General features: G+C 34.4%; 1 protein-coding gene across 1 annotated transcript in view; it reads left to right on the top strand.

The window, feature by feature from the left end:
- Positions 1-207: 207 nt before the first annotated feature.
- CEP97 (centrosomal protein 97) overlaps positions 208-22,891 on the top strand; it is a 29,789-nt gene continuing 7,105 nt past the window's right edge. Inside the window, exons 1-10 of the mRNA XM_051990602.1 lie at positions 208-247; positions 5,354-5,496; positions 6,162-6,320; positions 7,585-7,686; positions 9,353-9,466; positions 10,065-10,231; positions 17,145-17,309; positions 18,002-18,135; positions 19,760-20,537; positions 22,120-22,195. Coding sequence (XP_051846562.1) covers positions 208-247; positions 5,354-5,496; positions 6,162-6,320; positions 7,585-7,686; positions 9,353-9,466; positions 10,065-10,231; positions 17,145-17,309; positions 18,002-18,135; positions 19,760-20,537; positions 22,120-22,195 — 1,878 coding nt within the window. The remainder of the gene's footprint in view (positions 248-5,353; positions 5,497-6,161; positions 6,321-7,584; positions 7,687-9,352; positions 9,467-10,064; positions 10,232-17,144; positions 17,310-18,001; positions 18,136-19,759; positions 20,538-22,119; positions 22,196-22,891) is intronic.

Below are 22,891 nucleotides of genomic sequence, written 5' to 3' on the forward strand. Positions count from 1 at the left end.
TTTAATTCATTAAACCCTCTCTACCAATCAGAACGCAATAGATTCTCTCTTCCCAATAACCCTAGGGAGAGGGTTGGGAATGAGATATAGAAGAAGGGAAGCCGTGCATCCTGGGAATAGTAGTTTTGCGCTAGCCCAACTAGACTACATACCCCACAGGACCTCGGGAAGTCGGTTGCCTGGTATTAGCAAGCGGGAAGTATGGCGATGGCGGCGCGGGGAGACGCGGCTTTGCCACCAGGAGAAGGTAAAAGTACCCTATTCCCAGAATTTAGAGATCCTTTCTCCAACCCCGCTTTCACTAAGTCTCTCCACCGAAGGGTCCCAGGCGACTCTCCATTTTATAGCTTCGTTTCTCGTTCGTCTCTTCTCTCTAGCTACTGTTAGGCTTGGCGGCTGAGGCGGCGGGGCGTGCTGCCCTCTGGGAGCTGTAGTCTTCTCGCGCCCTGGAGCTCCCTCAGTGACAAGCCGAGGGCCCGAGGAGCTGGACTACAGCTCCCAGGGGGCTTCGTCCAGCCCCGCGCTTTGGTCCCGCTGCTTGTTTAGGATTGAGGAAGAGTCCTCCCTTCCCGGGACTTTGGCTGGAATAGGCACAGAGAAGAGTAACATTTGGAGGAGGATTTTCCTCGCACTCTCATCCCTCATCTCCCTGCCCCGTGTTTTGTTTCTCTTGGTGACTTTGATGAAGCCGGGGTTTGGCGGGCTGGGGTGGAAGCATCACTCATGGACTCAGGTGCAGGGGGTCGGGACTTGGCCTTGGCTGCATGCTGGCGAGACAGGGTCCCTCTTATCCCGAGCATCCCCACTTTTATCCAAGCAGCTTGTGACGCTAGTCTCCTTTGTTTTGTCTTGGTTAAGGACAGAGGTTAACATTGAATACCCAGCTCCTCCTGTTTGAGTCAGGGCAGAGCACAGAGACACCAGCATCAAAGGTTTTTCATAAGGGGGTTTTTGAGCAGTTGGGCTCCAGATTCATCACTTATTCCACAGCATCACTTAGGCCCTTGTGATGAGAGGATATCCTATAGTTCTCTCCTTCCATTAATCATAATCCAAGAGGTGGCAATGACCAAAGAATTCATCTCGTGGTCAGTAGTATAATAAACATAATATCTCTTTGAAGACCTCTTCTTCTAACATTCCTTCCCTCCTTTCCCCCCAAACAACAACAACAACAAAAACTGCCTTTGAGGCCCAGGAGCTTGGCCTTCCCCCCTCTCAGTTTTTTCCATTTCCTCACAGATCTCAGCCTCAGAGTAGGCTGAACTCACGTGTCTTCTTTGGCTGTGGCATAATGAGTCTTCTCATAATTGTCTAATTTATTTGTGATTTTGATAAGCATACTCCTTTGTGAAGAAGGCCAATTTTCATTTTCTAATCCTCATTTTCTTTCTTTCTGTCTCCAAAATAAATACACTCTCTAAGGGACTTGTTGCCTTTTTTAGAATTTGTTTATAAGCAAACTTTAGAATACATAAGAATAGACTATAGATATAACTATTAGCTCTTTTCTTGGATTCTTGTCTTTTGGATTTTGTGAACTTTTGGGTATCTCAACAGCTTTTGATTTTCCTTCATTGTAGCTTCTCTAATGTGTACATACCCCTTACCCAATTGTTTTTAATTAAAACCCTTTGGATTAGATTTGCAAGATACCTGGTAAATTGGTACCGGTCTTTGTCAAGTATAGTCTATAGCTCACTAGTAATCAGTTTTCCCTTTATTTTCAGACATGATCCAAAAGTCCAAATCTCATTCTTAGATATCACCTTCTTACTTAGCTGTTAGCTTTATAGATAGATAGAAGTCTGGAATGCCTCAGCTTGTGTGAATTTAAAACTATGGTTTTAGCTTTTTTTCAACTTATATCATTTACTTATGCCTAGAAAATTAGTCATGAAAAATATAGAAGAAAACCTAGCTGAGTCCATTGCATTTTATCATTTTATCCCTCTCCCTGAAGTTGGCAAAAAATATATTTACAAATCTCTAACTCCCATTGCTTCTGTTTTAAATATTCCAAGAGGAATAATAGAAGACAGAATAAATTTCTCCAAATTTGAATATTATCAGGAGATTGGAAAGTGGAAGACTGTCACACAGAAGAGGAAGGGAAAGAAAAGGAACAACTATACAACTATACTTGTTTACAAAAATTTAAGACTTTTTGAAGAAGAGGAAGGTATTCTCTGAGGGAAAAGTGGCTCTTTGTTCTCCAAGGCAGGATAAAGTAGAGCCACAGAAGTGATCAGAGGAGAAATCGTCTAGTAAAAAGTCAGAGGAAAGAGAGAAAAATCCTGGTAAGCTATCAGGAGTTCTGTTTGTTAACCTGATAACGGGAGTAGAGAAGTCTATTGTCTTACTGAGAAAAGCATCCAAAACATAACCAACAACCTTCTAAATCTTACCACAATGGATGGGCACTATACACTTATTACTCTATAGTGATTGTGCTATTTGGGTAAAAATCAAATTATGAGAAAGAACTTAGAAAATGTTGTTAAAGATTACAAAACCATGTTTTAAACATAGACATGTTTCCTTATTATTCTGCATCAAAAGCAATGTATGCAGAAAGGAAAAACTTATTCGTAAAGGAAAAACTAGGTAAGAAGGTAGTATGTAAGAATGGGATTTGGATTTTTGGATCATGGCTTAAAATAAAATAAAATGAATCACTATCAGCCAGGTATATACAATATACCTGACAAAGGCTGATACCAACTTACCAGATGTCTTGCAAGTCAATCCAAAAAGCTTTAAATTAAAAATGGTTAAGGGGAAAAAAAACCCTTTAAACACTGGTTAAGGAAGTAGTATGTCCACATCAAAAAGAGGCTTCAAGGAAGGAAAATCAAAAGCAATTAAGATACTCAGAAATTCAGAGTAAACAAAAATAAAGAAAAAAGTTAGCAGTAAAATCCATAGCTGCAAATGCCAGGTATGTGTTAGAGCTAGTTTGAACTGACTCTCAAGCCAGTTGTTAAATTTTCAGTATGAGCATTAGATATAAACCAGACCTTGGTTTATAGTTTTATTGATTATCTTGACTTACAGGCATAATAGAGAAAATTTAATTATTCAGGTTAAAATGAAAATCTTGTTGGGGTACATTTTCTTTTCCAGAGAGCCAGTTAAACATTTATCAGCATATTTTCTGACAATGCCCAAAGTTTATGCAGCAAACAAAAGGAAATAGAAGTCATACTTCAGGAAGACAAATTTGGTTCATGTTGTGCATGGGGAAACTGAAGCTTTAAAGTTATGAGATTGTCTGCAGAATGTTTATCTTCATTTACCAGTTTTGAGCAAATTTTCCCTGTTCTTATCTATAAAACAAGGGACTGGAACTCCCTTCTTTTAGTAGAAGGTAGAAGGCTACATCTTCAGAATTTAGAATACATGGCATCAGATGTACTCACTGTTTAACTATTTGTTATCTTTTGTTACATGACATTTCATTTGGTGAGGGAGATGGTATATTGGACAGTGACAAAGTGAAAAAATTAAAAGCAACCGTGGAAACTTAAAAAGATGAACTTTTGCTGGATTAAATGATTTCTAAGCTTCCTTTGATTCCTAATTATCTTTGACCTATCATAAATCATTAAGTATATTAAACATCTGCAGTGTGCTTAGTGCTGATTATTCCCTTACCTCTCAATTTCATGGCTGCTTAGAGCAATTTCTAATAAATTTATTATAACATTTTAAAGATGCCTTAGCTCATAAGTCCTCTCTTATCAAATAGATTATTAGGTTTCAAACATGGCTAAAGAATCGTATAACTGTTGAGACAATGGGTTAGGAGAAATCTTAAGTGCTAAGGGGTTATATTAGTACTTACTAGCAGTTTTTAATAAAAGTTTTCCCAGAAAAGCATTAGTCTTCAGATTTTCTGTGTAAATGACCTAGATAGATATTAGAAATAGTTTTTAAGTTGTATATGGTAAATTAGATTGTAGGGCAGTGAACTCTGCTTAATAAGTACCTAATATATATTTATTTAATTGACTTAATACTTCACCTTTGCCTCCATTTAACCCTGGTAATTTTTTTTAAGTTGCTATTTTAAAACTACAAAATATGGAAATAATGTTTCATAGTTATGTGGGGTTAGTTGCTAAAATACTGCATTTTAGAAGCTTGACCAAAAAAAAAAAAATCCACATCAGCGTGTAATGTGCTCATTTCTAAGAAATATTGAGTAATTGAAAGAAAATATTTTTCTTTATAAGATTGCCTGAACTCTTAGAATCCTTGTCTAGCTGTCTCACCTCCCCTCACTTTATTTTTTAACAAAAATTATTGCTATAAATTTTTTTTGCACCTATGTGTTCTTTTGCTTCTTTTTCCAATCTCTTTGCCCAGAGTAGTATAACAAAGTCAAAGAATATATACAGTTTAGTGACTTTTTAGGTATAATTCCAAATTGCTTTCCAGGAGGGCTGAACTAATTCATAACTCTATAATAATAGGCCTATTTTCTCATAGCTTCTCTAACAATTATAATTTTTTTTTATTATCTGTGTCAATCTGACAAATGTGAGGTAGAACTTCACAGTTGTTTTAATATGCATTTTTCTAATTATTAGTGCTTTGAAGCATTTTTTCATGTGGTTATTGATAGATTTGGATTTCTTCCATTTGAGAACTGCATTTTTCTATTCTTTGCTCACTTATCTATTGATGAATAACTTTAAAGGGCATTCATTCTATGGTTTGAAAGTACTATTATTGTTAGGATGGTTGATCCTTTTTGAATCTGGAGTCGGTGGCCATGTCATAGCTAGCCTTTCCATGATTCTTTCATTAAGCTTGAAACTTGCTTACCATTAATTACATCCTCTTGGCCCTAATTCTTGATCCAAACTAGATTTTATACTTGAAGCCCTTCAGATGTTTGAAGATTATTTCCCTTTCCAGCTTTCCTCTTTCCAGATTAAATATCCCCAATTCCTTCAGCTGCTCCTATGTGACATGAATTTGACTCCCTTAGTTTATCGAAGTTTATTTTAAAACATAGTTCTCAGAGCTGCATGCAATACTTTGAATATGGTTTGACTAAGTTTACATTGGAGGAATTTCTTCCCTTGTTCTGGATACTTCTAATATAGCTTAAGATTGTATTAGGCTGTGACTCATCATACTTTTTAGGCCACATTACATATTTAGTTTTCTAAAATGTGAGTCTTATCATATGAGCTTAAATGTAAAACTTTACACTTATCACTTTGCAATCTCATCTTAAACATTCAGCACTATTTTTGCTCTCAATCTAGTTTGAAAAGGTATCTTTAGAAAATTATCCTCCTGTTTTTTATCTTCTAACAATTTTTCTTTATTTTTCAAGGTGCAGTGGTTGATTGGTCAGGCCAGGGATTGCAAAAATTGGGTCCAAATTTGTCCTGTGATGCTGATACACATACTTTGATTCTTGATAAAAATCAGATTATTAAATTGGAAAATCTTGAGAAATGCCGAAGACTAGTACAGGTCAGTATCATGTGATACTTGGGGAAGTGGTTGACTTAGAACCTTAGTGCCCTGGAAAACTACAGACATTAAAAAAGCAAAATTAGCTTGTTTTTATGAAGAAAAATATCTATGCCAACTTTACACTGTTCTGAAAAAAATTATTAAAGTCACTAAAGTTTTTATTAAAGTGAAAATAATTATATTGACATAAAATAATAAATCAAAATATTAATATAATTATATTTATAAATATGTTATAATATATTATAATAATATACAAAATATATAATTATATATAACCACATATACATAATTATAGTAATAATATATACTGTATATATACATACTATATTCCCAAGGCGTCCCTATTCTCAGCATATGGTTAAAACTTATTCTTTTATGATAAACATTTTTTTGACTGTGTAACACATCGTTCTATTTTGCTCTGCACTTTATAGATTTTCTATTTTGTTTGGAAATGAATAAAGAATGTATACTACATAATGTTTAGAAAACTGAAAAGGTTTTTAAAATATATATAAATAGAAAAAACTAGCTAAATATAAGGTTTGAATTGTGCATAACTATGAACAGGAAACTTTTTTTTTGTTTTGTTTTAAAGTCAGCTGAACTCTGTATATATCATTGTTGATAATAATTTATTTTTCCTGGTCATCATACAGCTGTCAGTTGCCAATAATCGATTGGTTCGGATGATGGGTGTGGCCAAATTGACACAGCTTCGAGTGCTGAACCTGCCTCATAATAGTATTGGCTATGTGGAGGGGCTGAAGGAGCTAGTACACTTGGAATGGCTGAATTTGGCAGGAAATAATCTAAAGGTACACAGTTTTGTTTTGTTTTTTTAATTTTCTTCTTACTGAAGGTTATCAGTCCCCTTAAAAAAAAAAAGTAAATTAGAAAAGTAGGAACCTTTTTAAAAATTATTTTAGATTTCATTTGGATGAAAGTAAACAAACTATCTTTTCCTTTCTTTAACTGTACATGTCATATTTCAGGTTCTCAAATGCACAGTCAAATGTACATTAAAATCAAACTCTCAGAGGAAGAATTTGTCTGCAGTAAAGCTAAACATCTCAAAGGAATGACTTATTAACTTTAAAATCAAACTTCCCTAGGATTTATCAGATAAATTAGTTTCAGAGAGAGATATGTTGAGAGAGATATTACACAATATAGTGTGGGGCAAACCCTGGAGAGTGAGAATTCCAAGTTCTAGTGCTGATTTGACTGCTAACCAACTTGGTGAGTCATTTCATTCCCCTAGAACTTAGTTTTCTCATATGCAAAGCGAGGGGGTTGGCCTAAGACACCTAGTTCCTTTTTTTTTCTTCTTTATATTTAATATTTTATTTTTCCCTAATTACATGTAGAAGCAATTTTAACATTTGTTTATAATTTTTGAGTTCCAGATTCTCTCCCTCTCTTCCCCTTTCCCTCTACATTGAAAAGGCAATATAGTTTGATATAGTTTGTGCATGTGCAGTCATGCACAACATACTTCCATGTTATAAGATTCCTAGTTCTAAGAATTTCTGATAACCCTATTAAACATGACACAATATGGAATCTATTGCTTTTTCCTCTCAAACTCTCCATGTTTCCTCACCTCTCCATCTCCTTCTTAAATACTGGACTTGTGTTTTCAGCACTATCCATGTGAATCAGTGCCTTCTCTATAAATTGTAGACTTAAAAATATTTTTTAAAAAATTATTCCTAATTTAACAAATATCAACTAGAATTAGCATGTCCATATGCTGCCACTCATAGTATTAGAAAGTTGTCTGGGGTGCCAAGAAGTTAAGAAATTTACCCAGAGTCACTATCACAGAGTGTTGTCAGGGATGGTACTTGAACTTAGAGCTTCGAGTTCAAGGACAGTTGCCATTGCTTTGGCATGATGTCCTCCACATGCCTTTGACTCTTCCCCAGAATCCTTTCTTTTGCCAGATTCTATCTACCCGGCTTCCAGTAATTATGGAAGGAATCAGGAGGGGAGACTTCTGGTAGTTGTGGACTAAAAGTATTTTGTTTAATGGGACTCATGCAAAAATTAATATAATTAATATTTTTCTCATCTTAGGCTATAGACCAGATCAGTAACTGCACAGCTCTGCAACACCTTGATTTATCAGACAATAACATATCCCAACTAGGTGATATTTCTAAACTGATAGCACTGAAGGTAAGTGTGCCCTCTGACTTCATAGCTTCTTTGAGATTTGAAGGCATTATATTGAGAATTAATGATCTGATCAGTATAAACATCATGTATCTGTGTAAGAAAAACAGACTATGTTAAAATTAGAATTTCCAAAATTCCTTGAAAAATTGCTTCTTTTCCCTCCTTTTTATGTTTTCTTCTATCTTTTCACCATATCCTGAGTATTGGAATTTTGTCTGACACTAATATTTAGGTCTCATCTTTTTTTCCTTAAATGCAATATTTTATTTTTATTTTTTCCAATTTCATGGAAAGAGCATTTCCCCCCATGAATAGCATTTCCCCTTTAAAATTGTCTTAGATGATTATATTGCTGAGTAGCTAAGTTATTCATAGTTCATCATTGTATAATATTGCTGTTACTATGTACAATTTTCTCCTAATTCTTAAAAAAAATTCTCCATTCTCAACTAAGGGTAACCCAGCTTTTGTCTGCACATGATGACATTTCTTTCTCTCTAGCAATAAAAGATTATTGGCCTTTAGAACTCAATATGAAACGTTTGATTTGACTGAATTTCTAGAGCACAAATCTAGCTTTGTGTCATTCCCAGATATTTACAATAATATTAACATTGTGAAATTCACTTAAAACCCAAATGGGGCAGCTAGATGGTGCAGTGGAGAGATCAGTTGTCCTGGAGTCAGGAAGACCTGAGTCCAAATCCAACCTCAGATACTAAACACTTTCTGGGTATGATCCTGGGCAAGTTGCCTTGCATAAAAACAAAATTAATTTTCTTTATTGTTTTAAAGATAAACACATACTGTCTAGGACTTTTATAGAATAGAAGGTAATGGGAAATGAAATGATAGTTGGAAATCACTACTTTTTAGAGATTGTCCCTAAGGCAATTTTTTCTTCTTTGTGCCTCATTTGGCTCATTAGCAGCTGATAGAGTCATACAGCCTTGAAGTTAATATTATTAGCTCAATTATTCCATCTTTCTTAGTAGAAATCATTTTAGTAATTATCATAAAAAATTTGATGCCATCAGATTTTTAAGATAATAGATGAAAAGAAAATCTAATAAACTAAGAATAATTAAATAAATTAAAATAAGTAAAAATCGCTTTTTTTTTTTTAAAGAGATTTGGTTGGCATATTGTCAGAACTCCAGAAATTCAGTCTTTTTTTTTTCCCCCTAATTTCTATTGACTAGAAATCAAATGACTCTTATCATCTCAATTTTAGGATTTACTTTCTGCTTCCTTCATGCATTCTATTGATCAAGTGCTCCAATTTAAAAAAAATAACTAAATGTGTCGATATATTTAAAGAGAAATTTTCTGATTTTTTCTGATGCATTTGTTTTTCTGTTTTGATTTGAAATAAAGGTATAAGTTTGGAAATCATTGAGATGTAATTATAACTCTTATAGTATGTCATTAACCAGTTGCATGACCCTAGGTAAGTCCTGGGCCTCAATTTTCTTAGCTCTAAAATGATGAGGTTGGACTAGGTATCTGAAGTTCTTTCTAGATCTAACATTTTATAACTCTGTGCTTTGTACAGCATCACTGAATCTATCTCTGTATCAAATTTACACAGTATTGCAAAACTGCCAAAGTAGATTTTCTTTTGAATTGCTTCAATTGGTATCTATTATTTGGTCTTGCTTTAAAGACTCTCCTGCTACATGGAAATATCATCACTTCTCTTAGAATGGCTCCAGCTTGTCTACCTCGAAGCCTTGCTATCCTTTCACTGGCAGAGAATGAAATACGAGACCTAAATGAGGTACATATTTGGTAACCATTTACATGAAGGCGAGAACTAAAAAAGATTCATTAGAGAAAGTGGGGTGGGATTATAAGGTAGTTTTATGTTTCCACATCTTGGAGGAATTTAAAAATCATTTTTACTTCTTATAAGTGATTTCATTCTTTTTTCTCTTCCCTCATATCCCTCACTCTTCCCCGCCCCCCCCCCCCCCCCCATCCCAATATATCAGTGTAGGATTGAACTTCATTCACTTTAATATATTAAGCCTATAGTAATCATCTGTGACCATCTGGATAAAAAAAGTTATCACCACCTTTTCCTCAGTTACCATAGATGCTTTTACAAATACTCTGGTTTCTTTGTCCCAGGGAAGCTGATAGATGATACTTTTCTAAGGTATAATCCAACTCTAAGTACAGCAGGGACAGATGGCCATATTGTTGCTGATTTTTTTTTTTTTTTGAGTTAGTAGATAGAGCTAAATGGTGGCCCATTTTCAGAACAATAGAGAAATTGTCTCCTTTTATAATTCTGTTAAGATGTGAATCATCAGAAATCCAGTGCTTGACACTAAGTAGTTCTTTGGTTTCAACAAAGATCTCCTTTGTTCCAGATTTCTTTCTTGGCATCCCTCTCTGAGTTGGAACAGTTGTCAATCATGAACAATCCCTGTGTGATGGCCACACCTTCCATTCCAGGCTTTGACTATCGGCCATACATTGTCAGCTGGTGCTTAAACCTCAAAGTCCTAGATGGATATGTGATTTCTCAAAAGGAAAGGTGAATATAACTTCTTTAGCATCACACATCATAGAAATCAATAAAAAGGCTTTTTATTCGTAACTAACTGGACATAAATACCATTCTTAAAATACACACTGAAAAGCAAGTCACTAAAAACTCACTTAGGTATTAATCATAGTTCAATGTTAATGATTTTTTTTTTCTTCTACTTTTGATAACTAAGTCATATTGCTCTGTCTCCTACACATATTATAGCAAATTCTGTACTATGGAGTATCTTATTATTGTAAAAGGTTCAATACATTTAATTAAGTATAGGCTTTGGGTACAGTTTTAAATTCTAGCTGGAATGTAGATTCTGTGGAATGTAGGTGGTATTTTTTCTTATATTTTCTAGTTTCTGAAGAAATCAGAATTCACTGCTGTCTCCTTTTTCTTTCTCAGCACAATGTATTCTGTGAATATGAATGAGCAGAATATTTTATGAGGATGTTTGGATGAATTTAGTTTTAACCTGTTCTTGGATAAACATAAGATTTTTTTTTTTTTTAGTGAGACATCAAGGATTGACTTTTTTGATCAAGCAAAAAAAAAAAAAAAAAGATTAAAAGCTACTAAATCAATATTTTTTGGAATCACAGAAAAAATATCCCTGGAACTTTTTCTTTGGCAGTATAGTGATATCTCTGCAGAATCATGATGATTATAACCTATAGTGAAAGTTAAATTGGACTGGGACCTTGAAAACTGGAATGGTTTTAATCATTTTTCTATCTCAGCTATTTTTAGGGAGCAGCATTCTTTAATTAGTGATAATATATGGAACTTTATCTTCATATATAGATGTTGTGTCTATTTAAAGAAAATAGCACATGCATGTAATTCCAGCTACCAGGGAAACTGAAGCTTGTGGATCTTTGGAGCTTAGGACTTTTGAGCCTAAAATGGGCTGTCAAATTGGGTGTTTACTGTTTGGCATCAATATGGTGAGGTTGGGGGAGCAAGGAGCCACTTAGTTTCCTGAAATATTCTTGGTGGGTTTTGGTAGGCCTTTAGAGCAGCCTTCTTTTCAGTCAAGTAATCATCACAAGAATAGCTAGGTGTTAAAGTCCAAATCCTTTATCTTCTGCTTTACAATCTAGTTTTCTTTTCTGGGGCTGGGATTAGCTTTCTTAAAGGCCTTCCTGAGTTTTGGTTTCAGTGGAGAAGCTAAGTAGAACAGGCCTGCCACCACACTGGTGTGAGATGAAGTGAATGAATCTATCTCTCGGTCCCCCAGAAGAGCCACCAGGAGCTTGACTGAAGATGGAATGAATGAATCTCTTTCCTTGGCTCGGAGAGGGCCGCCAGTCCTTTGTCTTCTTTGGCTCTCTGACTGAGTTTGTAGTAGCTTTATATGCTCTATACTGAGTATAAACCAATCATTATATCACTAGGAAACCATTATTTATTGTAAGATTAAATCAATCCTACTGGACTTAGACAACTATTGAGCACCATGCTAAACTAAATAACTATTGTCTTTATCAATTCCACTGATTTAATACTTTGTAAGAATCCTTGTTTCAGAGTTCTGGCCCATAATAATTTCCCATGAAGGAGTAAACCTATTCAGGTTGGAAACAGAGTCAGGTCCATGAGTACTCCCAGCCTTAGTGAGATGATAAGGTTCCTTAAATTAATAAAGGAAAAGGGAAATAGGATGCCCAAACTTCTTTTTTTTCCTTAGAATTGGCATCTTTTAAAAAAAAATCATTTTGTTAACTTGAACATCAAATTCCATTTCAGGATTGTTGTTTTGTTGTTCTGCATATTTCAACAGCATCTTCCCATTTTATGTGGCAGAAGCATGCAAATAATCCTTATAGTATGTAAAAAGAGTACTTGATATAAAAGAAAATTTTTCTCTGGATTTTCAGATTTCTTACTCCACATTTGTAATGTATAATTTCATGACTGATTGCACAAAAACAAGACCTTACCTTGGAGGCAATGTTGTAGAAATAAAGTAGAGCAACATGGAATTCCCAATGGGGTGCCAGAATTGCCCAGGTTATCTTACTAAGAGATTGCCTTGGGAGTGAGAATTAGAGACTGAATTGAGTGGTAGGAAGGAGAAATTGGAATGGGGATTGAGCTAGGCTATTTGGCTTAATTTCATTACAATTGAAAGTGAGATCATTAAGGCAGTATTGGTATATTTGATGTTAAAATGTATATTTGATACTAAAAAAAAGATGTTAGAATTGTGGTGTATTTCCAAAGATAAAAAATTTAAAACTTGGGAATACTTAGTTTAACATTTGTATCTAGTATAAGTAGAACACAGTATTTGTCTTTTAATCTGTACTTACTGTTTTCCATCTTGACTAACAAAAAGACTTCAGTTCAAATCCTTCCTCAAACATGAATTAGCTGTGTAACTCTGGGCAAAGTCATTTAATCTCTTGTGTTTCCTCATCTATAAAATGGGATAATAACAGTATTTATCCCCAGTTTTAGTGGAATAATAATTGTAAAGCTCTTAGCATATTACCTACACACAAAGTTAACTTTTAAATTTAACCTATCTCTATTGACCTCTCTTTAACTTCTTTCTTTATTTATTTTGTGCTTTGATTTATCTAGTTCAGAGAATACAAGGTTGAGATCTCCCACTGTTATAGTTTTGCTATTTCTTCTTGCAACTCTCTTAACTTCTCCTGTCGGAATTTAACTACACCACTTGGCGCATATATGTTTAATATTGATATTGCTTCATTATGATATAATATTTGTAAAATACTTTGCATAATGCCTAATAAACAATAGGTATTTAAAACTTGCATATTTTCTCCATCTCTTTTCCCCTTCCTTCAACAAAAACCCAGCTGGTTATTAGCTCCCCAGGGTACTCCACAAAAGCCTTTGTAACCTTATTGTAATTTTAATTGAAGTACAGTTCTATACTGTTGACTCTAACTATCATGTGTGTTTTTATGGAAAATTCATTTAGTTTTCCAAATTGCAACTGGCAGTAGAAATTGAGGACTTCTCCTTCCTCTATCTATGACAAACCTTGTTCTGGCAATAGGGATGTTCCTAGTGCAAAATCTAAATCAAGGCCCCAACAGTAAGAGGAGTAGGTTAGAGAGAGAAACTCCAAAAGCTAGGGGATGAGAATGAGGGGAACAGTGTTCTGGAATGAGAAGTTGAAAGGGGGTTAATGAGAAGTGGAGGTTGAGTAGGCTTGAAGTAGAGTTCTTGCTCTTTAAAAAAATTTTTTTTCTTTTTACTTTTTTCCTCTTTTTCTTCCTTTTACTATCCCTTCCTCTCCCCTCTCCTAAAAAGAACAAGGAAAGGAGCAACAATGGCTTGTTTTTTCCTGTACATTAAAACAACTTTAAAATTCATTTATATTTTTATTCTGAATTTAACAAACACCAAATAAAAAAAAAGTGAAAGGTGATCATGTATGAAACTGCAGATACTGCAAGGTATAGGTTGCTTTCCTTTTTAAGTAGGTCATAAGATCAGCATACAGCTATCAAAGTTGTCCTGAATGTCTAACTTTCTTTAACTCTAACTTCTAACTTCCTTATGTTCTCTCTCTCTTTATAATGATGCCTCAGTGATCCTCTTTTCTTTCTTTTCTCTCCCCCGCCCCCTTTCTTTCTACTTTCTCATGTAATGGCTACTTTGACCAATACTGGTTAGTAGGATGAGCAGCTATGGCTGGAAGGGGTTTTCTCTCCTTCCTTTCCCTTTCTTTTCTCCCTCTCCTAATTCATTCCTCTTCTCTCTATTCTTCTATATTTCTGAAATATTTCTGATGATACTGGTAGAAGGCATGGAGAGGAATAAATTTAGCACTAACTTAGCCAGAGTATAGATATCTGTGGGTAAGTGAGTCATGAATCTTGGACTACCTAAATTGGAAGGGTGTTTTCTCCCTTTTTAGCAGTAGATGGTGCTCTAATGTTTAGTTTCTATTTGAGGTAATTCGATTATTCATTCAGTCTTGTTATCTAAAGTGTACATGGGTGATAAAGTCCATTTTTGAAATGGTCCTTTTTTCCTCTAGTCAGGATGTCAATAACATTCTCATGTCTGTGTTACCTGAGGGCCTATGGGTAAGGATTTTTGAGAGCATTTATATCAGTTACAGTTAAAGGAGTCTTTAAGGAAAATAGAACATAATCAGGCAAAATCTAAATGTTTGTCCTTCCAAATAATTTTCTTTTAGGTTTGGATTCTCTTTAAACATTCTATTCAAAACTTTGCAATGATTGCAGTATTGTTTTGAATCTGTTTATTTAGCTAGACAGTAGTTGGGTTTTTTTTCCCCTTTCTTTTTTTAAGCAAACTATCCATTTATAATCTTGATCTGGAATAAAAAAGTAATAAGATAAATGATATCTTCAAACCATTTTCCTGATCTTAAGCCTTTAGATCTCAGGAGCCTGGGAATGTGTTTTTGAATTTGTATGCACTCAGTTTAATTGTATCTTGCCAAGGACATATAGGTTCCTGTAAGAAGAATAAAAATGCTCATCACCCATATAGTGTTAGTAGTTTTAATTCCAATGTATAGTGAAAGTGTTCCCTGGACCGTGTCTAGCTCATAATAGGCATTTAAAAATGCTTATCAATTGATGCCTACAACTCTTCACCATTACAAAAAAATTCAAAAGTTCTGTAATGTTCTTTATATTTAATAGAATGTTGGTTACATGATTATATCTGAGACACTTTGAATAGTGGAGAATCTAGGAATTGCTGATATTGATGCTTGACTGAGGCTTTAAATATAAACAAAAGTGATATGTTTAGTTCACTAGAACCTGATTGTTATTTAGAACTTTTTTTTGTTTTAGAGACCTCCACTCCATATTATAATAGCAGTTATCCCCTAAGTAAACCTTATGTTCCTGAATTTTAAATATATTGGGAGCAAAAATTTAGAGAACAGTGATATTTTTAAAAGGAATAGAAAATGCATATTTTTTGTTGTGAGTTGTTTCTCCTAATGTATTTGATATGTGTCAGATAGTTTGTGTTAGCACTGCTTGCAGGTTTAAGGTCATAGACATTTGACTAAGACATGGTTCCTGCCCTGGGGGAGCTTGCAGAGGGAGATATGAACATTGGTTAAATACTTCATATCCTTAAATGGATCTGGGATCTCAAATTCCTTTACTCCTTTGGTTTCACCTAGCCACCAATTCCTTATACCTCTTGTCTGCCTCTATTAAAATGTGAGTTTATTGAGAATAGGGTCTGTCTGCCTTTTGTATTTGTATTTGTATTTGTAACAGTGCAGTGATTGGCATGGGTTAAAACTTTAATAAATGCATTTTTTCATTTATTCATTCATTCAATGATGCATATCATAACCCATCTGAGTTTGACCATCTTGTGAAGTGCTTATTCATGTCCTCCCATGAAGTCTTTCCAGGGGATCTGCCCCATGTGCTGCTGAGCATTTCTTTTACTTTCTTCTCACTTTGTCAGGAAGCTGTTGGAGCACATTATCTTTCTCCTTGCTCTTACTCGATGGTCAGCCCATCTTCTTGTTGGATCATACATTTCCTTCATAGAATCTTTTATGGAGTTCCTCTTTTTTAACTCTATATTTATTATGCATTGCAACCTGATCATCTTGTGCTCCTCCATTTCAGTGATACACATTTTTTATTTTTGGGGGATGATAATATTCTGGGACTTCACCGATCCATTAACTATCATAGGGTCCTAGATCTAGAACTAGAGACACCAGAAGGTATTTAGTCCATCCTCCTTATTTTACAGAAGAGGAAACTGTTTTATTATTAACCAGGAGGGCAAATGACTTGTGCTAGAAGTCACATAAGTTCATAAAAAAGTAGGATTTGAATCCAGGTTCTTGGATTCCAGCATCAGTGTTCATTCTAATGTACAGTATTGTTTCCTTTATGTCTTAAAAAGATGGGCCTTGGTTTCTGAGAGAAATTTAGATTTGTTAAAGGAGCTTTGCAATTTCCTGGAGGCAAATCAATTTTTCTTGTAACTGTAAAACACAAAATAAAGTAAAATGTAGTTTTCCTCATAATGATGCTGATAATGTAGACTTACTTAGACCCTATAATTACATGATTTTATGAACATGAAAAGACTTTTTCATGTGAGTTTTCACAGTTAACCAGACCAGAACTTAGTTGAGTTTGATATAGTTCAACTAAACAACTGAGATCCAATTGTTCCATTCTGGCATGAAGACATGTCACAGCAAGCTAAGTTGCTTGTACTTTTTTTTAAAAACAAAAAGTTGATCATCCACCCAATATTAAGCTGACTGTATTTTATGTCCCAGAGATCACTGTATTTGCAGTTGCATATATTAGGAGTCTTAACAAGTAAGAAAATTATGTCCTCATAATCTGTGGCAGATCCTTTAGTATGTAAGTAATATATATATTGATGTTGATGTGGACATAAATTGTGCATTTCAAAAGGCTCAGGAGAGCCTTTGCATCTTTATAATATTTTTCAAAATGAGAATAGATTTGTATATTGGTGACAAAATGTTAGAGTTCTATCCTCGTTTTGGTGCAGTTGCCTTAAAAACACTCCCAAATTTGCAATTGATGTTAATTCTGTTTGGTGATTAAAAAATACAGTTTTAAAAATAATTTAGCTAAGGCGAGGGAACCAGTTTTTAAGACTCTTTGTGAATTTTATGAGTAAAGAAAAGAAGGTCACTAAGACTTTTATCAGTTAGCATGAAATAGATGAGCAAAAGACTCCAAGAGCCAGAGTTCCCCTCCGGCTTTAAATATAGTCTGAACATTTAATCATTCTGTAGTACTACTGAATTGGTGCAAGCATGTCTTGAGGTCATAAGATGAAAGACTTGACGAGAAGGTCAACAGTCACAAAATGCTTTTTACCAGGCCATGCCATCCTATACAACTCTTCATTCTCTTTTCAGTTTGAAAGCTGAGTGGCTTTACAGTCAAGGCAAGGGAAGATCATATCGACCTGGTCAACACATCCAGCTGGTCCAGTATCTGGCAACTGTTTGTCCTCTTACTTCTACTCTGGGTCTTCAAACTGCAGAGGATGCCAAGCTGGAGAAGATATTGAGCAAACAGAGGTGAACATGTCATATGTATAACAGCTGATGGATTCCAAAGGAAGAAACATTCTTAGCTTAGCTATATGGTTTAGAAGTTCTAATTCCAACATACAGTCAAAGTGTTCTCGGTATAGTGTCTGATGTATCATTGGTGTTTAATAAAAGCTTGTTGTCTGATGTCTATAACAAGTTCTGCATCTTCCGTTACTGAGCACACAAAAGTCCTTGTTACTGTTGGACCTCTAGAAATTGAGACACTGTAATATGGTTTCCACCATTAAACTTAGGGCTCCATTGCTTTTCATTGCTGATGAAGATGAGGTCCAGGTAGGCAAAGAGTAAAAGGGAGCTATATACACACACATATAGATGCACAGATACAGTGTAAATGCATATATGTATATCTATATGTACCTAAAGTATTGTTTGCCCAGTAATTTTGTTCCTAAGTATGTATTTAATTACTTGCTTATGAAGACAACAGAAAACATTTAATCTTATTATATGTAGAGATCACGTTGTTACTGGGTAAGGCCTTAAGGGCTTAAGCATCATGTGGAGAATTATTTCAGGCATTTCCTTTTTAGTTCTCCAAAGCAAGGCTTTGAGATTTTGGAGGGGTGGAATGGGAAAACTTCCTGATCTGAAACAGTGAGCTGCCACATGTTGTAAAATGGTCATTTAAAATTGAGATATTATTTGGTTTTTAGGCTTCACCAGAGGCAGTTGATGTGCCAAAATCAAAATGAAGAATCTTTACCTTCTACTGTTAATGAGACAGAAAAAGCCATTGCATCTGAACACTTGGATCCACCTCCAGGGGGTCAAATTGTTCTGGAAAGTGGTAAGATTCCCATGTCCTTCTGTGAAGGGTGTCCATGGCAACATGCATGGATTATGTGTGCTTACATACATATAATACATATACATATGTAAAGTATAAGAAAGTGAGGGGGGGGAAACCAACTCAACAAAATTAACCAATTTTTCTGGAAGAACCGCTGGAGAAAAGCACATTAATATACTATTGATGGAATTGTGAATTAAACTAGCTATTTTGGAAAGCAATTTGGAGCTAGGTTCCAAGTTACTTAACTGTACAAAACTTTTAATCCAATGGTACCATTATTAGGCCTATATTTCAAAAAGATCAAACAAAGGGAAGGACCCATATGTACAAAAATATTTATAGCAGGTTTTTTTTGTCATTCTAAAGAATGAAATTAAGGGGATATTCATCTTTTTGGGAATGACTGAACAAATGATGGAATATGAATATAATGTATTATTCTTGTTCCATAAGAAATGATGAAAGGAACCATTTGAGTGAAACCTGGGAAAATTTGTATGAACTGATACAGCATTAAGTGAACAGAACAAGTAGAACAATTTGTACAGTTAATAACTCTGAACAAAAATTTGAAAGCCTCTGGTGCCCTGATTAATGAAGTGATTAACATGGTTCTAGAGGACTACTGTCAAAGCATACTACTCACTTCTTGACAGAAAACTAATGGATTGAGACTGTAGAATGAGGCATGTATTTTGTGGATAGGGCAATGTTGGAATTGTTTTTCTTTCTTTTTTTTTTTTTTAAATTATAGCTTTTTATTTTCAAGGTATATACATGGGTAATTTTTCAGCATTGACAATTGCAAAACCTTTTGTTCCAATTTTTCTCCTCCTTCTCCCCCCCCGCTCCTTCTCCCGATGCCAGGTTTACCAATACATATGTTGAAATTGTTTTATTAATTGTTACATATATTGAAATTGTTTTTCTTGATAAGCACACTTCTCACAGCTCCAAAAGTCCATAATGTGACCTACTTTCCACAAATACTTCCCAACTCTAGCTATTCTTTTTTTTTTTTTTTTTTTTTTTTTGGCATTTAAAAATTTTCTGGGTATAATGTGACATTTCAGAATTCTTTTGATTTTTATTTTATTTTTTGGTGATTTGGAATGATCATACTTAGATTGATTATTGTTTGCAGTTCTTTTGACAACTGCTTGTTCATATCATTTGATTACTTTAAATTATTTTAAAGACATTTTTATAGTATCACTATTTTGGAATAAGAAAATGGGTACCGGGGCAGCTAGGTGGAGCAGTGAATAGAGCACTAGCCCTGAAATCAGGAGGACCTGAGTTCAAATCTGGTTGCAGACACTTAACACTTCCTAGTTGTATGACCCTGGGCAAGTCACTTAACCCCAATTGAATCAGCAAAAAAAAAAAAAGAAAAGAAAATGAGTACCCAGCTTTATATAGTCTGATGACTTATTAAGAACTATGAAGTCACTGGATTTTTAGAAAATATTGTGGTTTGATATTTGGGAAATAATAATGGCAATTCATTGTTATTTGCTTGCTTTTTTTTATATTTGATGTCAATGCAGAATTTATAGGCAAAATGGACCCTTTAAATTCTAAGTAATTCAAATGAAACTATCTTTGTTTTTTCTAGAACCTGTCATTCAAGTAAATTCTTGGGTTGGAGAAAGTGTTCATGAGGATCACTTGTATGCTGTTAAGAGTAGCCTGGCAACCTCAGTACAGACTGCAAGGTTTTCTCGAAATGACTTACACCTAGAAGACATACAGACAGATGAAGACAAGTTGAACTGTAGTCTTCTTTCTTCAGAGTCTACTTTTATGCCTGTTGCCTCAGGATTATCTCCAGTGTCTCCTACTATTGAACTGAGATTACATGGTATAAACTTGGACCTGGAAGATAATGGCATTGTGACTGAATCTCTGAAAGAAATGAAAAAACAGGATGTGGATATGGAAGTAGAAAAGACTTTGTGGGTTTCAAAAGAGAGTTCTGTTAAATTAGCAAATGGTGAAGGAAACCCAGAGACCAATGACAGAGTTGAAATATTACTTCATCCTGAATTGAGCACAGCAAGTGATTTCTCCGGAGATGGTATTAGTCACTCTCCCACAGCTTTTCCTGGGACAGATAGATTCAGGCTTTTTAGTGCACAGCTTGTTAATGAAGGTGCATTGTCCCAAATCATTTCAGAAAAACTTCCCTGCAGACTTTTCCCTGAGGAATCTGTTGCTTTGGATATAGATTCTACCATGCTCCGAAGAATGAATGAGGCAGCCACCAAGCTCCAGGCCTGTTGGAGGGGATTTTATATCAGGAATTACCATCCTCGAGCCAAAGAAGTACGCTATGAAATACGATTGAGAAGGATGCAAGAGCACATTGTTTACTTAACAGATGAAATGAGGAGGTAGGTCAGAAATTCTGTTTTTGGTGGTATCTGGTTTATGAATAGAAGTATTATTTTGCTTTGGAAAATTGAATTATCATGCTGTATGTGAAATACAAGTTGAACTTACTATTTTTTTTTTTTTAACTAGGATTTTCTTTTTGGAAGCCTACTCTTAGGTATAGATGCCTCTTTGTAGTATGGAGATAACTTGTCACTAGAGTGTATGTTTTGTCAGGTCCCACAAGCCAAAAAGGCATTGAATGTGAGCCAACTTTGGACTGTGTGTCTGCTGATCAAATCTAGTCTGAACAAGCTTATTACTAGTTTGGTTAACAAGGTGATAAATTTCTTAGCAAGAGCAACACATAAAGGCCTACCACAAAAGGAAAGTAGGGCTTATGATATGTAGCAAGACTAAAATTACCTATCTTTGAAAATTAAAGTGTATTTCTTTCTGGACATGCAAAGGAGGAACTGTAAGAAAGACAAGACTCTTTCAAAGGAGTTAGAGTGAGTCATTCACCAAACATCTGTGAAGCTCCTACTATATCTCAGGTACTTGACAAGGTGCTGTTGACAGAGCGACTGAAATTAAATTGTTTTTGTACTCAAGGAGTTCGGATTCTCTTAGATTCTAGATGGAGAGATGGACATAAAACCAGTAGGTAGTATAAGGCTACAGCAGGAGGCCAGAAAATGCTGGAATTTTTTCAGAAAATAAATGATTATTGGTTAAATTAACTTTTGTAATAATTCTAACAATAATAATGTCATATTTTTAATAGAGTCTTAAAGTTTGGAAAATCCTTGAGTTTCATAACTCACACAATCCATTGACTTTATCAGACAAAACGGTTAAAATTTCAATTTTATGTTGAATAATAATGATTTGTATTAAGGCTGCCTAATTTAAAATGTAAATACATTGACTCCTTTGTGATTAAAGGTCTCAGTGAATATATTATACTCATCTAGAGTTATGAATAAAATATACTGAAATAATATAAAAGGGCAGATTAAAATTACTGGGTTTCTTAAAAATTTCTAACATATATTTATTTATTTTTATCTATGCTGAACTGGGAAACCTGTTAAGTGATGTTTCATTAACTTTATTCTCTTTAAAAACAATTGTTAAGATTTGTTTTATTTTGATATGTCAGTTCCTACAAAGCAACATCCTTTATTCTCCCCCTTCCTTCTCCTTGTGAATGACTGTCCTCTTTTCATTAACTTTAAAGAGATTAAATTTAAAACTATATATAATTCAGGAGAATACCGAATTGCTACTTTACAAATGGTTTTTCACAAGCATTGTTAAAATTATTTAGTATTTTGTTTTATGCATGACATTTTAGTTGTTGTTGTTACCCTAATTGTTTGACACAGTGAGTACTATATAGAAATGACTAAGAGCTTTATTGGTTGTTCTCGGTCGTTTATTAATTCACATGCCTTATTTTCATTTAAGATGAAAGTAGAAAGAGCATTACTAAACTATTAGAAAATTAATTTCTTGAAACTGTATGCTACAGTTGTGCTAACCAGAAGTTTAGAGTTCTGCCTTCCGTCTCAATAATCTGAACATTTTAAATTGTAGATTGAAAAAAGAAAGAGATGAAGAGCATATTCAAAAGCTTGTGCAAGAAGAAGCTGTCAGATTCCTTTGGAATCAGGTAAACTGTTTTTCATTGATTTAACTCTTTATGTAAAAAACAAAAGACCCATTTCTCAATGGGAGAAGGAGTAAATCTGCATACCCAGGCACTTTAGCTACTTTTTACAAAGATTAAGGATAGAAGGTATATTCATTGTCATTTATTTTCTTGTGTGAGATAGCAGATTGAGTGGGTGTTTTTTAAATTTTTTATTTATTGATTTTTTTATTTTATTTTAATAATGTTTTATTTTAATGAAAAAATTTCTGTCTTCTGAGTAATATAAGAAAATAAAAATAAAATTCAGAGGAGAAGGGAAATGGCTAAATAAAGTTTCTATGAAAGATGCTATTAGGCAAAATAGCATTACAAGGGCACAAGATTTGATTATAGTTTATATTAATGATTTATTTCAAACATCAGGCCTACATCCTCATACTATTTTGCCTTGAATTCAAGACATTCCTAGTTTGATGCCATTCAAATCTGTTTATCACTATCTCATATTGCTCTGGGCCAGTTTACTTTCTGTCCTCTGAACACTCTTCTATGAGTTGAACTTATTCCTAGTCATCCTTTTAAATTTGTTTTAAATGTGGATTTCTCCATAAAGCCTTTTTATAGTTTTACCACTGTCACAACCACTGCCTCTTTTCCCCTTATCTATATTGATCCTACCGTTTCAGACCTCAAATGGTACTTTGTTTTATATCT

The sequence above is a fragment of the Antechinus flavipes genome, chromosome 3 (assembly GCF_016432865.1).
Source record: "Antechinus flavipes isolate AdamAnt ecotype Samford, QLD, Australia chromosome 3, AdamAnt_v2, whole genome shotgun sequence".
Classification (NCBI taxonomy): Eukaryota; Metazoa; Chordata; class Mammalia; order Dasyuromorphia; family Dasyuridae; genus Antechinus; species Antechinus flavipes.